The 12,827-nt window shown below is 33.8% G+C and overlaps 1 protein-coding gene across 3 annotated transcripts in view; it reads left to right on the forward strand.

Annotated features, from left to right (window-relative positions):
• Positions 1 to 12,827, forward strand: part of LOC105835882 (very low-density lipoprotein receptor) — a 32,985-nt gene that overhangs the window by 14,425 nt on the left and 5,733 nt on the right. For all 3 annotated transcript variants that reach the window (XM_012679515.3, XM_012679517.3, XM_028191749.2), the window contains 8 exons: positions 2,676 to 2,798; positions 6,721 to 6,843; positions 9,445 to 9,680; positions 9,828 to 10,029; positions 10,372 to 10,683; positions 10,796 to 11,096; positions 11,184 to 11,475; positions 11,843 to 12,323. In XM_012679515.3, the coding sequence (XP_012534969.1) occupies positions 2,676 to 2,798; positions 6,721 to 6,843; positions 9,445 to 9,680; positions 9,828 to 10,029; positions 10,372 to 10,683; positions 10,796 to 11,096; positions 11,184 to 11,475; positions 11,843 to 12,323 (2,070 nt within the window). The remainder of the gene's footprint in view (positions 1 to 2,675; positions 2,799 to 6,720; positions 6,844 to 9,444; positions 9,681 to 9,827; positions 10,030 to 10,371; positions 10,684 to 10,795; positions 11,097 to 11,183; positions 11,476 to 11,842; positions 12,324 to 12,827) is intronic.

Below are 12,827 nucleotides of genomic sequence, written 5' to 3' on the forward strand. Positions count from 1 at the left end.
AGCATCAGGCCATAAAATTTCGCTTAATCAATTACATTTCCGTTTAATTATACCACTGGCTTTCTGAAATCCGATACTATCTGCTGTGCTACTTTCCGTACTTTTGCCAATGTCTGACCGCATTATCGACGCTTACTTTCGTGTTATCATTATGTCGCGAATGATGCGTACTATGAATTTGATAAAAGTGACGAATCTTCGTCTGTTAAGTATACGTTTTATCACCACTTCTTTTGCAGATATATTACGTTCGTCTATATATCATCGTACATTTACGTTTATTTATCTAATTCTCTAATGCAGCGTATTGATAATAGTAAAGGAAGTGAGACTGATTTAGCCGGAAATAATACATATTTTAGGATTAACAAAATATTGTATTAATTTGCGATAAATACCTAAAAAAATTATTTTAAACGCAAAATAATGTTTCCTTAACAATTTTTGCGCGCAATTTGTAGTACGCGTAATATTTCAAATATCATGCTGATAAGATAATACTTTAAGTATTATTTATGTTTGAAAAAGTTTTACAAAATATGTAAAATAATTTTACTTGATAAAGAAAAAATCGCAAACTGATGTAATATTATACATATTTAACATTTTTAAAAACATGTTAAGAAGAATTGATGCGATTTGTAAATCATCGTACGTATCAAAATGGAACTAAACAAACTAGTGTAAACAAGTATATGCACCGCGTAAATATTTTTATCGATTCTAAGATATAGAATTCACGAATGTTTGCACTGTTTAATAGCCAGAATTTTCTTATTCCATATTTATTCCATATTACGTTGAGTTGATAACTTAAATGTCAGCGCATATTTTATTTTGAATATAGTAAGTAATTTGATTTTTATATTGTGTCGCGACACGTGTCAACTCCGCATAAGTTAGTCTATCACTGAAATTACTAAATTTCACATTCACATAAAAACATTTTGTTGTAAAAGGCGACATTATAAAATATTATGAAATATTCAAGTAGATTCATACAAAAAGTAGTTAATCATTTTTTGCAACACATACATACGTACATATACATCAGTTATTGAAATAAAATGTTTTTATATATGTGTATGGCAAAAAGTTATTATAAAAAGTCTGTTCTTAAATTTTGTGATAAAGCATTCAGTCAATTATAATATTCATATATGAAAAATAAAAGTGTTTTATTAGTATCTTGTATTGATATATGGAAATTATAAATTTGCTTCTCTGACGCTAAATTCTTATATATATCTAATGTGTTTTCTCAGTAGAAACAGATTTATTGACATTATTTTGCTATAAAAAGATAAAGAATGCAAGCAACGTCTTTTTTTTATTAATTACTAAAATATTTCATAGAGAAAAAGAGTCGAAATATTTACAAGCAAATGTTACTCGTAACGTTTTCTTCAGTACTGGCGATAAAAAAATTGTAAACAAAGTATACAATTCTGTGATCTGTTACATTTTTCTTATAAATTGGTATATTTGCTAGGAATAAAATTTTATTTTGTCCTAATTAAGTAACGATTTATTTTAATAAAATGAATTTTTAAATGTTTTTTTTAATATGGAAATTTTATATTTATTAATTTTTTAGATAAAAATCAAGCACACAAGCGTATGACGCTTATTTAAAGTTGGATTATTAATAGTTCTGATTATTATTAATTTTTATTATTTGAATGTTAAATACTACAAAAATAGACTGAAATCGGCATTGATTATGCAGTCAGACTAGTTGCGGAGCGGAATCTTCAATAATTAAAAATAACTATAGTTTATCGATTAATTGTAAGTGTTGTGCATTTTTTATGAACTTCTTCGCAAGACGGGAGTCGATCTAGGTCGATCATAGTTCGAGCGAACTTCGACGATCTGCGGATTGCCGTGTATCACGCACGTGTGATTACGCGATTTAGAAATAAAACGCGTCAGATCCGCGGATGTAGATCGGTGCGGGTAGGGCTCTGTAATTCCCTCCTCTCTACCGCCGCGTGCCCATGTAGCCCATATATATATCGCTCCCTTGACGGGCTGCAGCGTTACAGAATCCGCGGCTGCCACCGCGAGTGCATCGTTGCGCCAGGTGCATCGCCGGAGCTCGTACGCGTTCGCTCGCTGAAAGCTGGAACTGCGCGAGACGCATCTCATTCGACGTCGTCCGAGTGGCGTCGATCGACGTGTTCCTTCTCCCCGCGAGTGCTGCTCCGATAATCCAGAAAAATATCGCGAGAGGAAATTTTATGAACAAAAAAAAAAAATTATATACAACAAGTTAGAATTTACGTATTTACGTATGACATACGTCAGTGAGATTTCATCAGCAACGCCAGTGATAGACTCGGGGTGAACTGTCACACGGTGGGAGATCTCGTTCGAAGATCATTCGGCGCGCCATAATGACGTAAAAATTGATTAAAACACCCGAGTTTTCCTCGACCGCGTAGAAATCGTATGCGTAGTGCGCCGAGCGGCTTCGCGCGGTACAGTTTGCGCTCACGTTGGATACGACAGACCGGAATTTGCTCCTCTCGCGACGATGCAGCTCGGCGGCAGGTGCTCGATGCCTCGACTCTCGAACATTTCCCGATGCACGTGCATCCTGTTGCTGTTCGCGTGCTGCGCGGCTGTCCCTTCGCGCGAGCCCTTCGCTCATTTCCATGCGAACGTTTCAGACACCCAGGAATGCAAGGATACGGAGTTCAAGTGCAGTAACGGCAGATGTATACCCAATATATGGCATTGCGACGGCGATCGAGATTGCCCGGACGGCATCGACGAGGACCCCGCTGTCTGCAGTAAGTTGCAATTCCTTACAATGCATGTAGCAACATGATAAATATTGTGACGCTTAATTTGCGCCAATGCGCCATCGAGATAGACGTGGACCGAGAAAACAAAGATTTCCTTTAAAAGATTTAATGAGGCAAGTGAGACAGGGGCAGGGAGGCAGGAAGGGAGCGAGAGATAAAAGAGAGAAATCAAAGAATATTGGAACTGGCAGTTTTACTTCGTTAGTTTCTTCAAAACTCAATCAGATTTCGCTTAATTATAAGACATTAAGAAATACAGATCACACATTTGCAATTTAAGTATTTAATAAGAAAACAATTTTTTGAAATAATCCATGTGCACGAACGAAAGTTTTAGCATTTGTTTCCTATTTATTTAAAAAATTAATATGTAGAAAAGATTAAAAATTTTTGAAAATTTATGAGTAATAAAGTTATAGAAAAAAGAAATCAAAATTTTACGAATACTTCATGTTGAAATATTATAATCTGTCAAATATGTCGCCACGTTTATGATTGCAGCCGAATGCGAACTTTTAATTATGGTTTTATAGCAGATTAAAGGAAATTTTTAATAAAAGTTAAATTGTGAAAATTAATTATCGGTACGTTTAAAAGCCAGTTCAATCGCAGATTAAATATTTGCCGTGTTAAGATGAACGCGAAATTAATATCTCTCTACCACTGTCAATAAAATATATCTGTTTATCGCTTTAAGAGAGATGCCTTGTATATATGTGAAATTTATGTGTCTCTATGTGTAGACTAAAAATTTATTAATTACTTTTTATAAATGTTTTAATTTTACTTTATAAAAACAGGGCATACTTGGTAAAAGCATACAAGAGATCTTTGCATATTGTATGATAGAAAAATTATACGCGTTCTTGCAGCATTCATATTTTGCTTTTTTTTTTATTGCAGTATAACTTGAATGTATACTGGCGGAACTTAAAAGTCGGACAACTCGTACAAACAATGATATTGCATTGTCGTGTCAAATGCTCGAATGAAATATTTAACCGAATATAGTGCATCCCGGCTGTAAAAGGTCCCGGTATGTGAAAGTGCAACTTTGGAGACCGGTTTTTCATGCAGGTGAAGCCGACATACAGGGTGTCCCTCGCTAACGAGGTTATTGCCTATTTTGAAGGCAGTTGACTCTGGTATTCTAGATTCTCTAATATTATCGATCGATTTGCTGTCCAGTGAAATTCCGCGCAGATGTTGTGACGCGTTTTTTTTTTTATTAGAATTATAAATTGCTTAATATTCCGTCGTGGATATTTGCATATCTCCATCCTCGACGTATATACCGCGAGGCAGAAAAGCAGTATTGATGCTAATTGATTAGGATAATTCATCATAACCCATCGATCCTTGAAGGTTGCAACGGCGATCATGATTACATGGTGGAATGCGCGTTTAATATTAATTAGTACACGTTGACGCAAAGCCCTTTTGGCCGATATAATGATAACGCGTGCATTTAATCATTTCAATTATGATGTAAATTGCTGTGCAGATCATTAAAAATTCACTTAAATTATAAAGTAGGAAAACCCGATTGAGTTTTATCATCGATGTACGTTGTAATTCTAATGAAAAAGGAAACGAAGGAACGATAGTGCTCCGAGACATTATATATCAATTATCATTTTATCATTTCCGTCAGAACTGTATAGATATATACAATCGACAATGTTGATTACGTAATGAATCAGTTTTTCTCGCGCAAATTTCATGCTTTACGTTAATTAACATTCCAAGTGAATAACATAACTGCATTCTTCAGATGATTTTAAATGGAATTTGCTCTTTGATAGAATTTTAATCTAAAGTTACAAAAATATATAAATGTCGAAGATGAGAAAGTCGCGATTAACACAGACCTCTTCGGAAATTTTCGCTGTAAAATTGGCCAAAGAATCCAGAAGGAGGTGCCTCTAATAAGAAGGGCTGTTATATTATTACAACGTTCTATGATGTTCGCGCTGCATTATTTCATAAAATGAGAAATTTACTTCAACGCTAACACGTTCTGTTACATGCGAAACGTGATCGCAGGTGTGTTGTAGGTCTTTTATTCGAACTTGAAACTGAAAACTCAAACTCGAACTGAAAACAATGGCATGCTAATATATCAAATGTCAAGGGTTAGCAACTGTTGCTTGCATAATCAGGCATTATTATACACAATAGTCATAACATCTATCCTTTGCTTTTTCAATATTATCAGCATTGATATCTGCTGGTCAAACAAAGTATCGGTATAGACAAACTAAAACCTGCTTTAAACAGTCTTATAATTTGCATCAGAGGTTTCTGAATAGAAATTTAATGCGTATTTTGTGTGTGTGTGTGTGTGTGTGTGTGTGTGTGTGTGTATTTTGATTTCTTCACGTGTTTTTCTGTATTGTATAATACACAAAATTATGATTATAAAATTTTATTCTGTATTCTCACACAAGTTTTGTTTAAAGTAGGTTTTAAGAAAAAACTTTGCTAGGATTAGATAAATTATCCGTTAAATACTTATCTGTTAGGTAAATCATTCCATTATCTACATGTAGACATAATGGAATGGTGTAGACATAACTTATATCCATTTTTAGATAAAATATCACATATTTCCTGGAGATGGAACAATTGGCTTTAGACATAGAATATGAATTAAATAAAAAACGTACATATTGCTCATGGAATTTTTTATTAAAATGTGAAACTGCAGTCTTCTAAGTTGCACAACATCGCGGTAAGCTACGTTAAACAAATATCTAAATCGCATCATTAAGATATGTGAAAACTGTCTTTTAGATATATTTTTTAACCGACTTTTAAGTGTCTCTGAAAATTTTATATTTATTTTTAACATTTTAATTTATATTAAATTATTGCCAATATTGGTAATATCAAGTAAAAGTACGATCGCGCAAGATTATGTTCTAAAACGATGGTTAATCGAAAATATTGAACCGAAAAAAAGGATCGGTACCATGCAGCGAAAGAGAGTTTGAATGCAGTCCAGGCGAGTGCGTTCCGAAGACGTGGCTGTGCGACCATCAGAAAGATTGCTCCAACGGTTTGGACGAGAAGGATTGTCACAGTAAGTCGCGCGGATAAGTGCTTTAGCGTAGGTGTTACCGGAAAGCAGCTAAGGAGGGACGAGATCAGCCGGAAAGCTATGGAACAAATGACAAAGTGCAAATTGCAGTATCTCAGATTGCATCCTCGTACTCTCGACATATCCTGTCGCTTGTAACGTTAGAAGGTTGGGTTCTCGGTTGGTTAATTGCATGTATTGAAACACGAAATAATGACAAATAACTTGTATTTGATGTAGAATAATTTTGGGAAATTAGTGAAGTAGTAGCAATAATTTTTACAAGGTGCGATGATAACATCTTTTACATTTAACTGATTAACTGATTAATAAAATCTTCCATATTTAGGTCGGACATTGTTTTTACGCATACCATTTAATTATCTGAATCTTTAAATAATGTCTAATCCAATGATAATGTAAACTTTTAAGAATCATCAAATAACAATTGATTACTGATATAGACGCTGAAAAATACTAAAACCGATATGTATAGAGCGGTAAAGCGCGCGGAAGTTTGAATGCTTTTTGTGCAGAGTGTGACTTTTATACTGACTTTTGAAATTGATGAAAGTATTTAATATAACGAATATCAATCTTTCTCGAGGTCAGTAGAAGTTCGAAGCTCTAACTGAATAGACACGTTAGTTTAAGCTTTTGTACACGTTTTCAAATTTATCTACGCACTCGATGCAAGGATGCAATCTATGTTTCAAAGCCTATCGCCGAACGTCAATCGCAGTGTCCACCCTTGTTAGGGGCTCGTGCCCTGCGTCGTGCGATTCGCGTGCGAATCCGGTACAATGCAATTGTCATGTCTTGTAGGAACCAAGACCTGTACGCCGGAACAATTCACGTGCCATTCGGGAAATGGCGAGTGCGTGGCATTAACATGGATGTGCGACGACAACCCCGACTGTTCGGACGGTTCAGACGAGGCTGAGTGCAGTAAGCTTCTGCACGTGGGCTACTTTTTCCATACACTTGCACACTTGGTTCTCTCTATTATTTTTCTATCTGTATCTCATCTGTATTGCACGTTACGTTTCGAAGATAAATAGTCGAGACTCTTTGATTATACGCAGAAAAAAAAACAAAAGAGTTTTGTTGAAGTATTAAAAAATTTAACCAGATGCAGATCTGAAAATAAATTTTTGTTGGACTACGAAAAGAATTATTTTGGATGTTCAAACATGGTGCAGCAATGTTGCAAAACGTTTTGACATTCTAACAAGTTTGAATGCACAATCATCTTGATGGTTAAATAATATTATTTTCAGATCTAGTTACTTAAAACTTTTTTATACTTTAGTAAAACCATTCTTTCCATGTATTGATTGGTCTCTGCACTCACGCATGCAATTGTGTATTTTAATTGTAGCTTTAATTGTAGATCTATCTAAATTTCGAAATGCAGATATTTATATCTTACAAATATATAATAAAAATACAATTGCATATTAAATATTTAATTATAATATTGACGCGTGACGAGAGTAGACATTATACGAACATAGACATGTCTGAAGTAAATTTTATTTGATATTTTTAATAAAGAATTAATTATAATAATTCAATTAATATTCGATTAATACTTTCTTGGGACAAGCTAAAATCGATTTTGATTGGTGAAGGTTGCTTAAGTGTAAGGAAACTTGTGATTGGCGTATTTCTGCACTTTGAATACACACTTCACGAACGAATTGCATAACTCATGTCACATCTTTCTGTTTTACAAGTAAATTGCACGAGTTATTTATGTTTATTGGTCGCAATTATTATTTATCAATGGCGTTTTTGTAAGGCGCTGATTTTCGTTTTTCTTTCCTTGCTACTTTGCCGATTGATAGTGTTAAGATACGCAAGAATTGATTGTGGGTAGAAAACTACACAAAAATTTTCTTTTTAATTTTATATATAAATCGAGAAGTTTCTCTTGATGTACTTTTAATGAATGTACGCATGACATCCATTTTTCGTTTGTCCATTTCGTTGTCGTTTTGATTATATAAATTGTCGCAGAAGTAATTTTATTCGAATGAAAAATAATTGAATAGGAAATGTATCACCCACAATCTAATTTCTGTACTCTATAATTAATTTCTATCTTTTATTCTTCTTATATATCTTTAGTGTCACCTGTAAGTATCTTATTACGCTGATTATCTCTTGTTTTTCTCAGTTGGAGAATTTTCGATCGTAATACTCAAGAGTGCAACTTAATACGTAACTTTTTTTCGTAACTTTTAGACGTTAGATAAAGTTGTGTCGCAGATACCGCTTGCTGGAGGAAGATAATTATCCCGCTTGAAATTACAAGTGACTGCCGGGTACCTCTAATTTCCTGCGGAACTTGTCTCTTCGAAAGCACAAACTGTCGCGATTACAGAATGCATAACAGTGTATATATATAGTAAAAGAAAACAGATTTTTTTCTACATAAATACATTTAATTAATAGTTGCTTTCTAGAGCGGTATTTGCACACAAGTTTTGTTACGTTAAAGCTGCACGTTTACATGTGTAGATTTCATGTTCTGAATTATTCGCGTAGAAAAATTGTGAAATTTGTTTATATTCTATTTGTTTATATTACAATTGTGACGTAACAATAATGCGTGACTGTTCTCAATATGGCCTATGTAAGAATTATAAATTTTATATTTTTTAAAAATAACGATATTTTACTATAAATATAAATGTTATTATATTTATTATAAACTGAGTTTGTTTTTTTTTTTTGTAAGAATAAACTTTTTCAAGAACGGAAGTTATTGTAATGGAATAAAATATTTTGTATAAAATAAATTAATTTTAAGAATAGATTAAATAATTATATTAATGGACATTGTCATATTTATAAACTTTCATTAATTATTGTAAGAAAAAATCCAGTATAGAGTATATTAATACGCAAATGAAGTCGTTCTTGTTAACATATAATCTCTCCTGTTGTAAAAAATTCAGCTATTGCGAAACTAGACAAAGACATATGTTATCATAAAGGGTTATCAGGTCAACTGATATTACTACGTTTTGAGTTTACAGCGTAGTAGTGTAGTTTATCTAGAAGTAAAGAGAATCGTTAAAACCATATCGAACTTCCAGGTCATATTGGGTGCAATTACTTAATACGCAAGATCACGTTGCTTTATTACTATAATCTTTGTTTTCTAATTTTTATAAATATTTTTATAAGCTTCTATTTTTGTTAAAAATTAATTTGCAAAAAATACTTATTGACTTTTTTTATTATTTGTAATAAGTTTTGACGAATCATATATGATAATATAATTATATATGTAACTTTTAGAAAAGCTATATTATTTCAAATATTATTTAAAATGTTACTAATGCTAATATTTAAATATTTATATTAACAAATTAATAGCTTTAATCCTATAAAGAATGTTTTAAATAGCTTTATGTTCTTATGTTCTGATCAGATGTCAATTTTTGTTAAGTTCAACGGCGTTGTGTGAGAGAATTTCTGTTGCAAGTAAATAAAATGTCGTTCCACTTCTCTCACATGAGAAATCTTTTGCATCAGACGACACTTGCCGGTCCGACGAGTTTACCTGCGCAAACAAGCACTGCATCCAGCAGCTGTGGGTCTGTGACAGCGACAACGATTGCGGGGATAACAGCGACGAGAAAGGTTGCGGGCCGATAACGTGTCATCCTGGTACTGATTTTGCGTGTTCTGAGAATTATTGCATAACGTCACGATGGAGATGCGATGGCGACTACGATTGTCCGGATCGATCCGACGAAATAGGTTGCAAGGTACTTTGTACTTTGTACTAATCTCGTCAAAATATTGGATGATTAAAAAAATTCGCACTGTGTTGAAGATAAAGAAACCTGAGAAAAAAGCAATACGATTTAATATTGCATTATATCTGACGTTTCTTTAAAATTTTTTTCTTTTAGGATATTCAAAATGGAAAAAAGACAAGCCATTGCGACAAGGAGTTCGATTGCGATGACGGTGTTACTTGCATCCATCAGACTTGGGTATGCGACGGCGAAAAGGACTGTCCCAATGGTGCAGACGAATCCCCGCAGAGATGCCATAATGTGACTTGCAGACCCGATCAATTTCAATGTGAAGATCGACGTTCTTGCATCTCGGGTACTGAAATATTTAGATACTTTATATTTTTATTTATTTCTTATATTTCTAGTAAATTATTTATAAGCTTCATTACATTAAACACAAAATTACAATATAAATAATAGTCTAAATAATACTCTCATTGTTAACAGATAATAGCTTTATGTATGAACATAAAACAACAAAATTAAATCTTAACATTATCAAGATATTAAATTTTGAAAATTAACACGTTAAAAAATGTATATTTATGTAAATATGATTTTTTATCACTTTATTTTAAATAATCTATCGTTTTATATACATAGTAGTCGCACAAATCGCCTTATATTTCGGATTTTCAACGGTTTGTACGTCTAGGTCATCTATATTGCAATGGTAAAGCCGAATGCGCCGACGGAAGTGATGAGAAGAATTGCACGAGCAAAATCGTAAGCTGCGATCCGCAAATTCAGTTCGAGTGCAGCGAGGGCTCGTGTATTCCTCTGGAAAACGTCTGCAACAAAAACCCAGACTGCATCGGTTGGGAGGATGAGAGCGCCGAGCTCTGTGGCGTGAATGAGTGTACAAAAAACAACGGTGGATGCTCGCAGATTTGCGTCGATTTGCCTATTGGTTACCGATGCGACTGCCGCGCAGGCTATAGACTCATCGACAATCGCACGTGCGATGGTATGAACAAAATTCTTACATTTTTAAATGTTACACATTATTCCTTTAAAGTTTTTGGTTTCTTATCGCAATCATTGGAGTTACTAAAAGATTATTCTTGTTAACCTTTCAGACATTGATGAATGCTTGGAACCGGGAAGCTGTTCTCAGTTTTGCCAGAATGAAAAGGGTGGCTATAAATGTAGCTGCGCCCCCGGTTATCTTAAAGACCCACGAAATTTAACACGCTGCAAAGCCGCGGAGGGTCATGCAAGCCTATTATTCGCCCGTCGACACGATATCCGGAAAGTAGCTCTAGACCGTCAAGAAATGACCGCTATCGTTAATAATACTAAAATGGCAACGGCTTTAGACTTCGTCTTTCGTACTGGAATGATTTTCTGGAGTGACATCAGTGAAAAGAAAATTTACAAGTATGTCGTAATTATTTTATCAACTAAGAAAAGTCTCTGTTATTAGGTTTTACACCGAGAGATATATTAATTGAATGATATGTTTAGAGCTCCGATAGATGAAGGAAATGAGCGCACAGTCGTTATCGAAAACGATTTCACCACATCAGACGGATTGGCAGTTGATTGGATTTACAGTCACATTTATTGGACAGACTCCGGAAAAGATACTATCGAATTGGCCAATTTCGAAGGAAATATGAGGAAGACTCTGATACGGGACCGCATTCAGGAACCTAGAGCGATAGCACTGAATCCATTAGAGGGTTGGATGTTTTGGACAGATTGGAGCGATGAGGCTCGTATTGAGCGAGCCGGCATGGATGGCACTCATCGATCGGTAAGAAATGGAAAAATTATAGTCTTAATTAAAAAGTAGTAATTAAAATTATCGAAGAATAACATATGACATGTAATGTAAACATTAAAATTTTAATTAATATTTTTTAATTAATTTTAATTGGTTTTAATTAATATCTTTTATTTTAACGTGTATTTACGTGTGTCCAACGAAAAAAAATATAATTAGCAATTTTTGTAATTTGTTAGACGATTATATTTACTTTAAATTGTTTTTGGAATTATTTTTTCTTGCTGATGATTCTTTGAAAATCAGTTTAAAAAAAGTAATTATGTGTCATTAATTAAAACTTATTAAATGTTTTTTTGAACAATTTGTTTTGATTTTTAACGAGAGTCTATTGCAGGTAATTGTCGGCAATGACGTTAAGTGGCCTAATGGTTTAACCTTAGACTTGATTGGCAAGAGAGTATATTGGGTAGACGCGAAACTGAACATCATAGGTTCCTGTAATTACGACGGTACCGGCAGACGAACGGTTCTGTACTCTCCCGATAGCCTCAGGCATCCCTTCAGTATAACAACCTTTGAGGATTATGTGTACTGGACCGATTGGGACAAGGAAACAATCTTTAAAGCTAACAAATTTACTGGCAAAGAAGTGGAAGCCGTAACGTCTATCAGAACGCTTCAGCATCCAATGGTAGTCCATGTATATCACCCTTATAGACAGCCTGACGGAATGAATCAATGTCAGGCTGTCAATGGACATTGCAGCCATCTATGTTTGCCTGCACCTAAAATCAACTCTAGATCACCACTATTGTCGTGCGCCTGTCCTGACGGCTTACGGTTATTACCCGATGGATTGATGTGCGTGGAAAATGGTGAGTTAGTCACGGGGAAGGATTGACGAATGACCTTCTAGCACTGAGTTACTACGCAGTTTTGAACTACCTCGTCATAACAGACAATTGATGAAGATTTAATATGCCATTAGTTTTATAATTAAGGTATATTTTTAGAATGTAGTTTTTTTTTTAATTTTTAGTTTTAAATTTAAAAAGACGAGGTTTAAATTGTATTAAAAATAATTTTTTTAATATTTGCAATTCTGGATATTACATTACCTAATTTTTTTCTGATCCGAATAAATTAATAGACAGTTATGGAAAGTTATTCGTCAGTTTTACAATAGATCTGTTATGGATCTTTTGCACATTATATGAGAATGAAATCTAGATTCTCAGGTAGCATTGCATGTCATTGGTGCATTCTAATTTATTAATGCTTATTATGCAGGAAAAATGTTTAAAATGTCTTTTTTTTTAATTTTTTATCTTTTGTATTCAATAGTTATTACGCAGATCAAATAACGCGCATATAATTAT

The sequence above is a fragment of the Monomorium pharaonis genome, chromosome 7, assembly GCF_013373865.1.
Source record: "Monomorium pharaonis isolate MP-MQ-018 chromosome 7, ASM1337386v2, whole genome shotgun sequence".
Classification (NCBI taxonomy): domain Eukaryota; kingdom Metazoa; phylum Arthropoda; class Insecta; order Hymenoptera; family Formicidae; genus Monomorium; species Monomorium pharaonis.